This window comes from Ictalurus furcatus, chromosome 15 (assembly GCF_023375685.1).
Source record: "Ictalurus furcatus strain D&B chromosome 15, Billie_1.0, whole genome shotgun sequence".
NCBI classification, from domain to species: Eukaryota; Metazoa; Chordata; class Actinopteri; order Siluriformes; family Ictaluridae; genus Ictalurus; species Ictalurus furcatus.
Genome location: NC_071269.1, coordinates 16,204,983 through 16,218,121, shown reverse-complemented (window position 1 = coordinate 16,218,121; position 13,139 = coordinate 16,204,983). Strand labels below are relative to the sequence as shown.

At 39.8% G+C, this 13,139-nt stretch overlaps 1 protein-coding gene across 3 annotated transcripts in view; it reads left to right on the top strand.

Annotated features, from left to right (window-relative positions):
- The window catches only part of pax7b (paired box 7b), a 46,933-nt gene extending 40,601 nt beyond the window's left edge, over nucleotides 1-6,332 (top strand). For all 3 annotated transcript variants that reach the window (XM_053643257.1, XM_053643258.1, XM_053643256.1), the window contains exons 8-9: nucleotides 2,681-2,930; nucleotides 5,391-6,332. In XM_053643257.1, coding sequence (XP_053499232.1) covers nucleotides 2,681-2,930; nucleotides 5,391-5,506 — 366 coding nt within the window. In that variant the 3' untranslated portion in view covers nucleotides 5,507-6,332. The remainder of the gene's footprint in view (nucleotides 1-2,680; nucleotides 2,931-5,390) is intronic.
- Nucleotides 6,333-13,139: the final 6,807 nt, after the last annotated feature.

The following is a 13,139-nucleotide window of genomic DNA, read 5'->3' as shown; positions in this document are numbered from 1 at the left end:
CAAATAAAAGAAGTGAAAGCCCAGCTACTGCAGAGAGAGAGAGAGAGAGAGAGAGAGAGAGAGGGAGGATGGGGGTTGTAGGGGTGGAACATTTTAAAAGGAGTAAAGTTTAGTGTGTTTCAGAATGCCTGGTATTTTAGTGTGAGTGAGAGAGAGAGAGAGAGAGAGAGAGAGAGAGAGAGAGTGTAAGTTGTCATCTAGTGCTCATGGGGTTTGAGACCCTGGGGATGTTGTTTGTCATCCAGGATGATTGGCAAATGTTCTTGCTTCCTTCCACCTCCATATCAGATCCACAAAGGTTACACATGTGGAAAGAATATTGATTTTAACTTAGTGATGGTAGTACAGCAGGAAGTGATAGATTGTAACCTCCAGCCTGCACAAGCTTTTGACCTTGTTCACTCCCTGTCCTCAGAGGTATATTCATCTTCAGTTTAGTCTCAAACGCTACATCTAATACTGTTTTTCAAACATGGGTACATTCAGAAGGTATAACATTATAATATTAAAAAGCAGGTATTTAAATTGATTCTTGTATTTATTCTAATGATTTTCCTATGATAGGCAGTGAAGACTGTAGCCTGTGTAAATATATCTAGCACAGCCTGGCTTGGTGATTCTGTTAGTTTGTTTTTCAGGCTTATTGTGCAGCTTTTATATTGCCTGTGCTAATTTCAGCTGGTTGGCTCCATGCCCCATGACACGCCTGGCACCAGCACACTGGGCATGATGAGAAGGTTGAGCTGACAGCCTCCTCCTTACCCCGTTCTGATCCTGCTCGAAGTTGATCGCTACCTCTCGCCATGCCGGAATATTCTCCATTCGCCACTTTAATTGATGTCAATAAGGTTATGCTAAATTTGAAGATTTGAATAATTTGTCTTTCAGAAGCATAATGCCATCACCGAGGTTACAGGCTGCTTAAGCGCAGGGCTGAATAGAGGTGTCAGACGCTCGGCGCGCTCTCTTAGCTCTCACCCCGGCATTCTGCCCCAACACCCGTTGTGCTGCAGCCTTTGCTCATCTGATTAAAACTCCACTCCTGCCGAGAGTTTGAGAATACACATGATGCTGCTTTGCTATTACCCAAAATTACCTCCAATTACACCCAAATGTAGGTTTAAGGGAACACAGAGGATTATGGGGTGTCACGACTTTATTATAGTTGATATCCTGTGAAAAAATATAAGCAACTCTTAAACTAAAATGTATGTGTAAGAACTAAAAACTGGTGTTCATAATGGTAGTAGAAATTTATTAGTGAAATTATACAGTATGTATTTAAAATATATATGAATGTTATTTAAAATAACAGGAATACAAAAGAGTTTACATAAGCAACGCTCAGTCAGTTTCACCCTTATCTGTCGGTTGTCCCCCCCTGTGAGACAGGCGATCGGATGAGTGGGCACGACCCCACAGCCCCATGCCTGGGATCACACTCCAGCTCCCGGCAACGTCAATGAGACTGAGACCCCCATAGGCCACCACTTTCACACGCTCATCCTCCTTCCTCTATGCACATATCACATGCACGGGCTTGTTGCTTTATGTTTTTAATATAATTGTAGTGATTTTCAAGTTTTCCTAGAACCTTTGGGCAGAGGATATTAAGCTAAATTCACTTATAGGTTTAGGGCTCGCATTAACCTCTCCATATGCCCACTGGTTTGCCTAACACACAGAAGTGGCTGAGTTTTCAAAATTAGTTTATAAACTTACAGGTTGTATGGACCTTTAGCAAATAGCCCATGGATGTTGTCGGAGCTGCGCATGTGGGCTTGGTTTTGCTCTCTGCAGCCCTGTGAAGGGCTAATTGGTTTAGCAGGCTGGGGCCTGAGATGGCCAAAGGCCAGTGGGGCGTAGCGAGTCGCAACGGGAACCTGATGTTCAGGAGGATGCTTTGTGTCGGCCTGTGGATGGGGAGCATGTGGCAGACAGAGCACCTTCTACAAGTAGCTCTATTCTCTGTCTCTGTCTCTCTCTGTGTGCACTTTCCTTCCCCCACCCCATGCCTTTCCATCTCTCTCCTCTTGCCTTATTCATTTTCTCCGTTTATTCTACTCATAGTCCTTCCAGCTAAGTTCCCTAGACATTTTGAAAACATGCTTGTGGCTTTATTTTTCCCCTTTGGTTTTTGGAGTGATGTCAGGTTAAAATTGTGATCAGTTGGACCAAACAAGAATGGAGAACTCTGTAGAATTTGATTTGTGACTAATATTAATTTAAACCCAATGATAGTCTGTACTCTGAGACCAGTACTCCAACCCGGCATTGGTCTCCAGGGAGATGCCTAATGTGAGCATCTATTATTTGAAAAATTTTAATCATTCATGAGGTCTGAAGCTGTGGGATAACTGGAGGCCTTTGATTAAACCCTCCCTCAGAGCTTGTTATGCAGTCAGCCTCAGGTCACACAAACCTGGACTGTGCATATACTGTCTCTCTTTCTGGTCCTTTCTCTCCATCCTTCATTTTACCCCTTTGTGTTATTTACTCTGACAGCTGTTTTCAAGCTACTAAACACTCCCTCGGGATGCCTTGAAAGGCTGCTGTTGTGCTTCCACTTAACCCTTTCCAATGCTGAGACCTTGTACCTTGTGAGCTTGTTGTAATACCCAGTGAATAACTGGAAATTAGGGGTTCTGTTGATTGTATGCCAAATCTGTCATTCCTGCAGGTTATGAGCATCCTGAGTAACCCAAGCGCCATGGCTCCTCAGCCGCAGCACGACTTCTCCATCTCGCCCTTGCACACCGGACTTGAGGCTTCCAACCCTATCTCAGGAAGCTGCAGTCAGCGCTCAGAGCCCATGAAGACAGTAGAAAGCCTGGCTTCATCTCAGTCCTACTGCCCTCCTACCTACAGCTCCACCAGCTACAGTGTGGACCCTGTCACAGCTGGCTACCAGTACAGCCAGTATGGCCAGAGTGAGTACATCATGACCCAAACCCATAATCAACCCTCATGTTTTTAGTAGTGGATGTCCAGTTGATGTCCCCCAAGCTATTGCTTATGGTTTTATAGTAATCTAACTTTAAAAGATTTATTTTGAAATACCTAATGTATATTATCCACATTTGAATGGTTAGCAATGTAACCAGAATGATTAGAAACACACAAACAAAACATCTTTAAAGGCTTTTCAGTCTTTGCTTGAAGGATCAACTTCTTGCATGAACTCTTACTCAGAGGTCAAAATCTATCCAATAAAATAACATGATTAAACATTTAATTTAAAGGTTAAGTCAAAGATGGGCTTAACATATCTCAGCGGACACCTGTCTGATTCATGAAAATGCACTGGGGAATATGGAAGCTTAGAGGGTACATGCTGCAGGGAGATAGATAAGTGTGTTTCTTGTGTGCTCCATGACTGGGAGTGCCAGATAGAGTGTCTCTTTTAGTAAGAGGTGAGACAAAGTGTATATTTGAGGCAGATTTAATGAGTAAACCTGGGATGACAGAGAGCGAAAGGGTTCCTACGAGAGAGAGAGAGAGAGAGAGAGAGAGAGAGAGAGAGAGAGAGAGAGCACAGAGTTAAATCGTGGGTGATTACTTTGCCAGCTGTCAGGCTAAGCGTCTACAGTAAGGACAGTTGGCCCACCCACAGGTATGTGCCTGCTACCATGCACACTGCCTGCTCATGACAGGCTCACTTCTCTGCATGCTAACACACGCTAGCGCGTGTTAAACCTCACTTACTGTCACACTGACAAATGCCTGGCAACGTCCAACATCTCTCCGCCCCACCCTGCCGTTGCTACACACCACAAAGGAAGCAGGAGAGGTGAAAATTACCTTCTCCACCAGCCAGTGATATCAAAGGACTTGCCAGGCATCTGACACACTTGACAGGCCAGCAGATAATGCAAACATGCTAATTCTTATAACTGGGAGAGGGTTTTTGATCATTAATAATGATGGCTTCTGTTTTTATTTCCTCTGGTCCAGGTGTATAGCCTTTGTGATTATAGATGTCATTTTGATTCGGTAATTATTGTGTGTATATTTCTCAAATGGCTCATAAATATACCATTTGCTACACTTTCTTCTTATGTTTTTTTTTTTTTTGATTATATGGCTTGGATGAGGCTTTTTGTGGAAATAATTACATTGAAAGTCCTCACTAGCCCAGCCTTGTGTTAACTTAATAATACCCATTTCCACTTTGACTATGGGTTAAGCACAGAGGGAGGCTCAGTAGATTTTCTGTTTTAAATGGGAAGTAAATAGAAAGGGTTAATTGGTGTTTCCTTAGTTCTATCTCCATTCTGCACTAGCTCAGCACTGCCCTTGGTTTGTCCTCACGACCTCCTGCCCTATTCCCTTTGGCTTTTTAAACAGACCCAATGCTTTTAATGTTTTTAGCTTGTGGAGTTAAATTGAAACCTTATGAAGTATAAGCCAGATCAATGCTCCAGTCCCAAGTAGTGGGCAAGAATTTCTGCACCTTTTGACCCTGGATGGGCTTGCAGGTTAGTCCTCACACATGATCCTGATAAAGATCTCAAAGCAAAGCATGTCTACGAATCAGCCCAAATAGGCTGTGCCCTCCAGTGCTGTGCTAGTCACACCAGGTTGTGTGTATTAGGTCACCTATCAGAGAGACAGAAATCTCTCCCCTCTTTACTTTGTTGCACTTGCTGTGGAAAATTATGGGAGTTATTATCCATATAAACTTAATGTGACTGTAAATAACATTCATTCATTTATTCATTCCCAAACTCATTTTCATTAACTACTCTATCCTGGACAAGGAACACACTGTGAATATGCATGATGCATTCACACCTTGGGACAATGTAGTCCCAAGTAGTTTTTGGGAGATGAGGTGAGAGGAAACCAGAGAAATCTATGTGAAAATGTAAGCCAAGCTCAGACACCCTGGAGAAGCTGAGGCAGGGACCCTGGAGCTATGCAATGTTACTTGCTGGGCCACTGTGCCACTCTGTAAATAACATGGGGTTGTAATTTCATAGCAGTTTACTTAAGAGGAATTGGCAAAATCCTCTTGCTTTGAAATTACACACACGTTTTTTTCTGGTGACACTACAAAAAGTAAAGATGATCTATATCACTGCATGAGCAGTATGTCCAGATTTGATGCTAGATGATGGAGTGTGGAATGCAGAAAGCAGAGATGACAGAGATAATAAGAGATGCACAGAGGAAAACTCTGTATGACAGGAGTGAATGACAGCAGGGAACAGGTGGCTCATTTATTTCCCCAAACAGCCATCAACTACATATTAGTAGCCAAGAGATGCTCTGAATAATCCTGCTCTGAATATTTTCTAGATGTTAGGACTCAAGCTCATCTCAAAATCACATTATGGAATCAGAATTCATATCCTAAAGATATTCATTTTGTTTGGCTTTTCCTGCAGCTGCTGTGGACTACCTGGCTAAGAACGTCAGCTTGTCCACACAAAGGAGGATGAAGCTTGGGGAACACTCGGCCGTCTTGGGACTGCTACAAGTGGAGACGGGCCAGGCATATTGACAGACTCGTCCTCTGGAACATCACTTCTCTTTTTCACCAGCATCCCTCCATCCACTGGGCTGTGCGAGAGAAAAAAGAAGTAGCGAAATTCATAGACAGTCTTAGACCCCTAACCTATGGCTGAGTGAATACAAAAGCCATTTAATAAACAGACACTATAGTGCCGCTTCTCATCTCTCTCCTTGTCCATCCCCTTTCTCGTCCCCTACTCTCGTCATTTCCACAAAGAGACTCTTTCAGGATTTTGGAGAAGAAAGCAAGCATCACAGCAGTCAATGTTGACACATAGGCCACAGTTCCATTTGGACATGGTTTGGACCATGTTAATGTTTAATAGGATTTAAAATGATGGTATTACATTTATATTTGATATAATGATTGTGGTTGTTTCTATTACTGTTGCAGCTATTATTGTTAGAACATTTTGTTTACATCTTTTTTTTGTCTTTTTTGGTTTCTCAGCCAGTTTCTAACACACCATACAAAGAGAGGCTGGTAGTAGTTCAAGTTGCCCTCATTACATGATTTTTGACCTTTTAACTTTGACGTTCAGATAGATCTGGACCTGTCAGTGGGGTGTATGGCTCAGCAAAGTCTTCTGGGAGGGTCTGGCCAATAAGGACTCCAGGAGTTTTGAATCCTTGCCCCTTTATTCCCACATGGATTATCCACTGGGAAAAGCAACAACAGTTAGAAATGAAAACGGTCCTAAAGCGACCCCTTGATGTACATCATGGGCAAGTTTTAGAGAGAGACATTTATCAGTATTATTTGTGGTATTTTTTTTTTATGCAGTAAGATAATATTGCATTCCTGAAGCATTAAACCCAGGTTATTATTGAAAAACCATCCCATTTCATTCAAGTATTACCACTATGATCTTATACAAGTAATGTGAAGTCGTTCAAAAACATGTTACTTTTCAAAGCTGTGTCAGGACAGTCAGTATGATTTTTTTCCTTAGATTGTCTCTATTACTAAAAGGTGCTACATTCCAGAACATTACTTTACGATGTCATGGGACCTATACAGTGTATTATTTAGCATTCCACCAATGTCTTGCACTTTTCTTTTTCTTTCATTTTGTTGTATGCAGTCTTAATATGTCACAAATTAAATGTTAAAAAAGGGATTACCTCACAATTTGCATTTAAATGCTGTAATAATTTTGTAATAGCCTTCAAAAATGCATACTAGTGGTGCATATTTCAATAACAAACATATATTTGTGCTACACTAATGTCATAGCACTTGCTGATAATTGGTCACAGTAAAGTATGAAGGGTATTATACAGGGTGAATTTGTTGTGTATGAAACAGAAAGTGCAAGTGGAGTGATAATGCATACATTTTAATATATTGCGTTCTGTTTCTCCTCTGTTGATACATTTTTTTTTCAACTGCATTGAGTATGTAATATAAATAATGTAAAGAAAGTAATTTTGCTTCATATAAATAATTAGTGGTTTGAATTTACTGTGCCCTTCATCTCCCCCATAATGCAAATCATTTCATTACAAAAAGACCTCTAAATACATGATGACCCAAGAATAATGTTTATCTGCTGTCCAGGACCTATGTTCATTCCTGTCTTTTTTGGCATCCCATTCCAGAGTTTGGATGTATACATATACCATCATAATAAGGTTAAATGAAGGTGATGGTTTTCTAGAACCAATCTAATCGAAGTCAGAAATTGAGTAGCTGGCAGGACAAAGAGAAAACAAGACAAACTCACTCGTGAGTTTCACACGCACGTGACCATGTGCCATTAAAGACTTATAACATTTCATTTAACACTTCAAATATTTTGTAAAAAAAAATTTAAAATTTAAAAAAATATATAAAAATAAATAAAAATAAAAAGAAGGACTGTAAAAAGTTTTAGCGTGTAGCACTCATTTCTAACACAGTCTACCTTTTGGATATTGAAAGCACTATGTAAGTTCCAAAATTTCTTTCTAGCTTTTCCCCATCACATTCCTATATAGTTCTTTCTTAAGCAACTGTAATTTGCTTTATCTTTCTGTTCAGCATGTATGTATATTATCATTGCATAATTTATTCTGCTGTATGAAACAATAGCATTATGGGAACTTGTATTGGTTTTCCTACATTCAGCCTGTTGGTGTCTTTACTGTAGCACTGTTATTGATTAAAGTTTTGAAAACTGGACATACAATTCTTTGTGGATTCCTCTGCAATTCTATTGCTCTCATGAGTCAATAATACATTAGCAATAGTTGAAAATGTTGGGTATTTTTTTTTTTTTTTACTTCCAATACTGATATGTCATTACATATTTTCCTGAGCACTTGCAACACTGCCACAGCCTACATACATGTTTTAATCACTGATATTTCTATTCAGTCATTTTCAAGGGGTGAAATATTTATTGGCATGTATCATATATATATATACATACATACTACCATTTGATCTCGCTACAAACAGCAATCATGATTTAATCCCCTTTTCCACAATGCAGTGTTTTTCAGCGTATTTGAAGTCAAGTGGATCTTGACAGTCATAGTGATTTACGATACTAAAAATAGTTGGCAGTAATTGAGCCAAGCTGTGAGGGAATAAAGAAGAGCTTAAAAGCAGTGTCACAACACAGATGCTTCAGTGCCACTGCCTTCACAGAAGGCTTGTGTAATGGTTCAGCAGCCCCAGGCCATGTGCCTCAGACCTGACCACGAGGGCATTGCCTGGGCACAAAGCCTCTGAACACTTGCCAATGTGTGCTGCTTATGGCCTGAGACTCATGAGCCTGAAGAGTTAGCAATGCAATGACTACTTGTTCAAACACCTTGAACACTACAGAGAGACATTCCGTTTGTGATGAACAGAATTACAGGAAAATATGTATCATGAACAGTCAGCCAGGAGCCAGCTGTGAATCCTACAGCAGTTGTATGCAATGATGAAATCTGACTGGTATGTGGTTTTGAGCTGAAGAGTCCCTCTTTATGATTCAGCTGTCCGTGGCATTTTGTGCTGTCATAAAAAGTAATTTCACATGTGAGCAATATTGCTATCAAGAAAACAGCTGTTGTGTTGTTTTCATTAAATAACAAGAGAATGGACAGAACAAATTATCATAACAAAGCACACACACTCACATACAATTAGACTGATGTGAATTTAATATATATATATATATTATTATAAATGCAATAAAAAAAGAATACATAGAACATTTCAAAGCATTTCACATTTCAGAAGCCTGGTGTTTAGTTAATAATGAGCATTTTGGGTCACCAAAACATTATCATTACAAGGGGAAAAATGCCACAAGGTATAAATTGATTAAAACATGTCTGAAGAAGTCTGACACCCCTCCTCTCAAATAGAGCCTAAGGCTATTGTGTTGTAGAGACTGTGCTGTGTCAACCACTCGAAAATGTCACAAAGAAAGCACTTACAAAGCCTAACATCTCCTTAAATCCCATAATTATTCCAGGATACATTATGTACCTGAGCCTGCCTGTCTGATCTCTACTGAGGGGATTCTACATTCCCACAATCAGCTTACACCGACAGATCGCATGATTGCCTAATAACCTGGATTGGTAAGTAGACTACTTAGTAGGAGATTGTTACTGAAAAAGAATGTATCCTTTCAGCCAAAACCATTGTTAGATATATTCCTTTTTTCTGACACATTATACTCTTACACAGTGGAGGTTTTTTTTGCACTGTCAATGTCAATATGGCTAAGACAATTTTATTCCTCCCTTCAATTCTCAGGAAGTTTTTTCTCTTAAGCCAAGCCTTTCATTTGCCGTCTCCAGGCACTGGAATACAAGATTATAGTCCTCCATAGTAACCCTGGTATTCCGTAGGCAGCCTCCTCCATGTGCCCCTCCCTGCCCCCAGTCTCTAATCTCCACATGCCAGCATCACTTCAAAATTAAGCTGTGAGCAAACTGGAAGTCTTGCTAACGCCACTCACTCTCAAAACCACTCAATACATCCCAGTGAAAAGTCTCACTCTCCTGCATGAGAGCAGTCAACACTTGAATGAATGACCTCAACCTCTCTCTCACTGGCCGTTTCATGTCCTGCATCCTATAATTCACTCTTTCCATTTCACCTGAGAGAAAAAAAGGGAAATTGATGGTGGGCTTGTCAATCCAAGACACGAGTTAGACATAAATCATGAAGGCTATTTGTATGTTTACTTTTGAAAACTGCTCAGCTTCCAGACTAATTCATGTTAATAGCAAAAAATGGAAATGACCTGCAACACTGAATAATGCACAAGCCTCAGTGCATTTTTATGAGGAGATACACGCATAAAAGTCTCCTTTTGAAAACCAGTCAGCACCTAACATGCATGACGCCTGGGCATAGACTCTAATACACAGAGACAATTTTGCTAGATAATGGCCTATCATGCAGCATACAATTTAAATTAAAAAATGCAATTTTCACCTTGAAATGAACAAATGATTACAATTTCTATACAAATTAAGGCATCTAGGCGGCGCCTCAGTGCACTGCTCAGGCCATGAAACTTGACATAATTACCATGAAATACATTTTGAAATATTTGTATTTTTTTGCCCGTCGCTTTAAAGCATGCCGCTTTGCCTTCTGCTGGATTGTGATCTCACCTTCTGGGAATAAAAGAGAGTGAAAATCAGCAGAGATGAAAAGCCCTCCAACAGGCAAGATAAAAAAAAAAAAACATAAAAAAGATGAGGAAAAATACAAACAGTAAATTGACACTGTTCAGCCTGCCAGCGTCTGGAGTTATCTGTAAAAGCCAAATTATCGAGCCTTATCTAGAAAATCATATCTAATAGTGATCTGCTCTGATGTTTTTGTTTCTCCCCCATTCCCTTTCTCTCTGCTTCCACTCTTCACTTGCATTTATTACTGTTTATAGTTATGAATATATTTATAAGAAATGCTAACGTGTGTGTTTGAGTTTAGAAGTTGTGGCGAATTTCAGACAGCATCACAGGAGAAGCATGTAATTCAGAAGTTAGAGACTATGGACGTTATGAAGATGCATGCTGATGGGTTTGCTTCTTTATGCAAAAACACTCTAAAGCGCATTAAAGGTGAAAACACATTTATTTCTCAAAGATTTTTGCATTGAATCATTCCTATACTCTGGAAGCTCATCTGGAAGTCAATGAAAAACTGTGTAGTTTTCTGCTAAAAGGAGAATATATATATATATATATATATATATATATATATATATATATATATATATATATTCTCATTTTTATGACCACAATGCTCTTATTTAGTGATGTTGTATATTTTTTCCATTTGTGAAATCCAGCCACATTTCCTCAATAATACTGTGAGAGAACTTGTAAAGTGACCCTGCTTTCTCCAACTGCCCTCCTCATCATCTATCTCTGAGCATTGTCAGTGTGATTCCAGTCTGTCTGAGAGGAACACATCAGATTTCAACACTTGACCTCATAATGCCAGAGGTCAGCACCACACCAGCACCAATTTCACACACAAGATGAAAGGGAAATTAACATTGAAGTTGTCCAAGGCAGCAGCTCCGGGCCCCGCCCGCCTTTGGCCGCATTCTTCTGGCCCCTTGCACACTGTGAGCCACAAAGAGTAGGAGTGAGGAGCGGGGCTGCTGGGAGCTGGAGGAATTCAGCCTGCTCCTGCTGGAGGCTTAGCCACTGGCTCACACTACTCTGGGACACATGTGTCAGGATGAGAGCACAGCTCTCTGCTGCAGAGCACAAACGAGGTATTAAAAACAACCTGAGTGGCTTTTTATATAGATATAGACAGTATATAGATAGTTTACTGTGCTCTCCTAAGGATTATGTTGTAAAAACACATCCTGTAAAAATCAGGTAAAACTTGCCAAGAGAAAAATTAATTACAGTATAAATCACATAAAACTATATTTTTGTAAGTGCAATTGCAATGAAATCTCATTCATTAACATTTATTTGTATGTTTCAGTACCAGCAGTTGAAACTTTTCGTAGTAAGAGCCACCCCCCCCATACAGCTTTATCTTATGAACACAATCTAACTATTAAAATGTTAGATTCATTATGTGTGTGTACTGTACAATATTATTTTGTGCATTGATTAGAGCCATTGAGTTTTTTATTCCTTAACTTTCCACCAACAGAAGCCATTAGATCCAAGTTGGCATTAATTATGACTAGTTTTCGAGTTGTTGGCGTTTGGATTAAACCCATTCAATTCAAAAGACCAGTGAAACAAGCTAATAAATAAAAGAACTTAATAATAAATATGATAACTCTGATAATGGTTAGTTGAATTTCCATCTCTGTCAAAAATAAATCAATAAATAAATAAATTAGGGCTCATGGTGACTTAGTGGTTAGCATGTTCGCCTCACACCTCCAGGGTTGTGGGTGTCATTCCCGCCAGTGCCCTGTGTGTGCAGAGTTTGCAGGTTCTCCCCGTGCTGCGGGGGTTTCCTCCAGGTACTGTGGTTTCCTGCCTCAGTCCAAAGACTTGCAGGCGGAAGGTTGATTGGCATGTCCAAAGTGTCCATAGTGTATGAATGGGTGTGTGAATATGTATGTGAGTGTGCTCTGCGATGGATTGGCACCCTGTCCAGGGTGTACCCCACTTTGTTTCTTCGATGCTCCAAGGGATAGGCTCCAGGATCCCCATGACCTTGTAGGAAAAGGGGTATAGAAAATGGAAGGATGCATGGATGGATAAATAAACAAACAAACAAATAAATAAATAAAATAAATAATCATGCACCCCCAGACCATGCTACATAGATCCCTAAGGGCCAATTTAATGTAATCAAGTTTGTGATACTAAAAAACAATATTGCATCATATATTTTTGATTTTGTACTCGACCATGTAGACATACTGTCCATCTCTCCCATTCATAAATACTTATATTGCTCTAAGTCTCCCAGTGATTACTAAATATAATTGATGAAATTTGCTAAATAATATGCTTTAAGATGAATAACCAAATAATGCTAGTAATAATACTAATAGACTTTTAGGGGCTATGGTAGGCAAGCTGTTGTAAATTGAAAATAATATATATATATTTTTTGGTTTAGATAAAATTTTAAAGTTATGCTTTTTCGCTTGTTGCCACAATGGCAAATTGTCATGATTTTTATATCACTGAACAATGAATACAACATCTACCAAAATACCAAAATTCTAGAGATGGCTCTCCAGTCCCATAACTTTCTTGACTTCTCTCCTTTGCTCTCATATCACTGCTCATAAGCACAGCTGGAAGCAGCTCCTTTGCATTCATGAGGGAAGCAGCAGATAAATAAAAGGTTCATTATGGGGCTAACGTGTTACTAATGACATGTACCTGCCATACAGCACCACTGAAAATCTGTGACACACTGGAATGAAAAATCTATTTCATCCGCTGCATCTGTGCCCTGTGTGCTCAATGGAAATTTCCCTCACCTTAACCCCGCCTCCATGCATGGCGCTCCATAAAGCCTATATTTACAATTCTGTTGATATTATGTCCTACCAAGACCTGTGTGGCCTCTGTCATGACCTTCATATTAGCTGAAAATTGGACTTTGCAAACTAAACATGAAAGGCGGAGAGTGAGCAGAATCGCTCTTGCATGAGAGAACAGAGGAGCTCAGAAGCCCA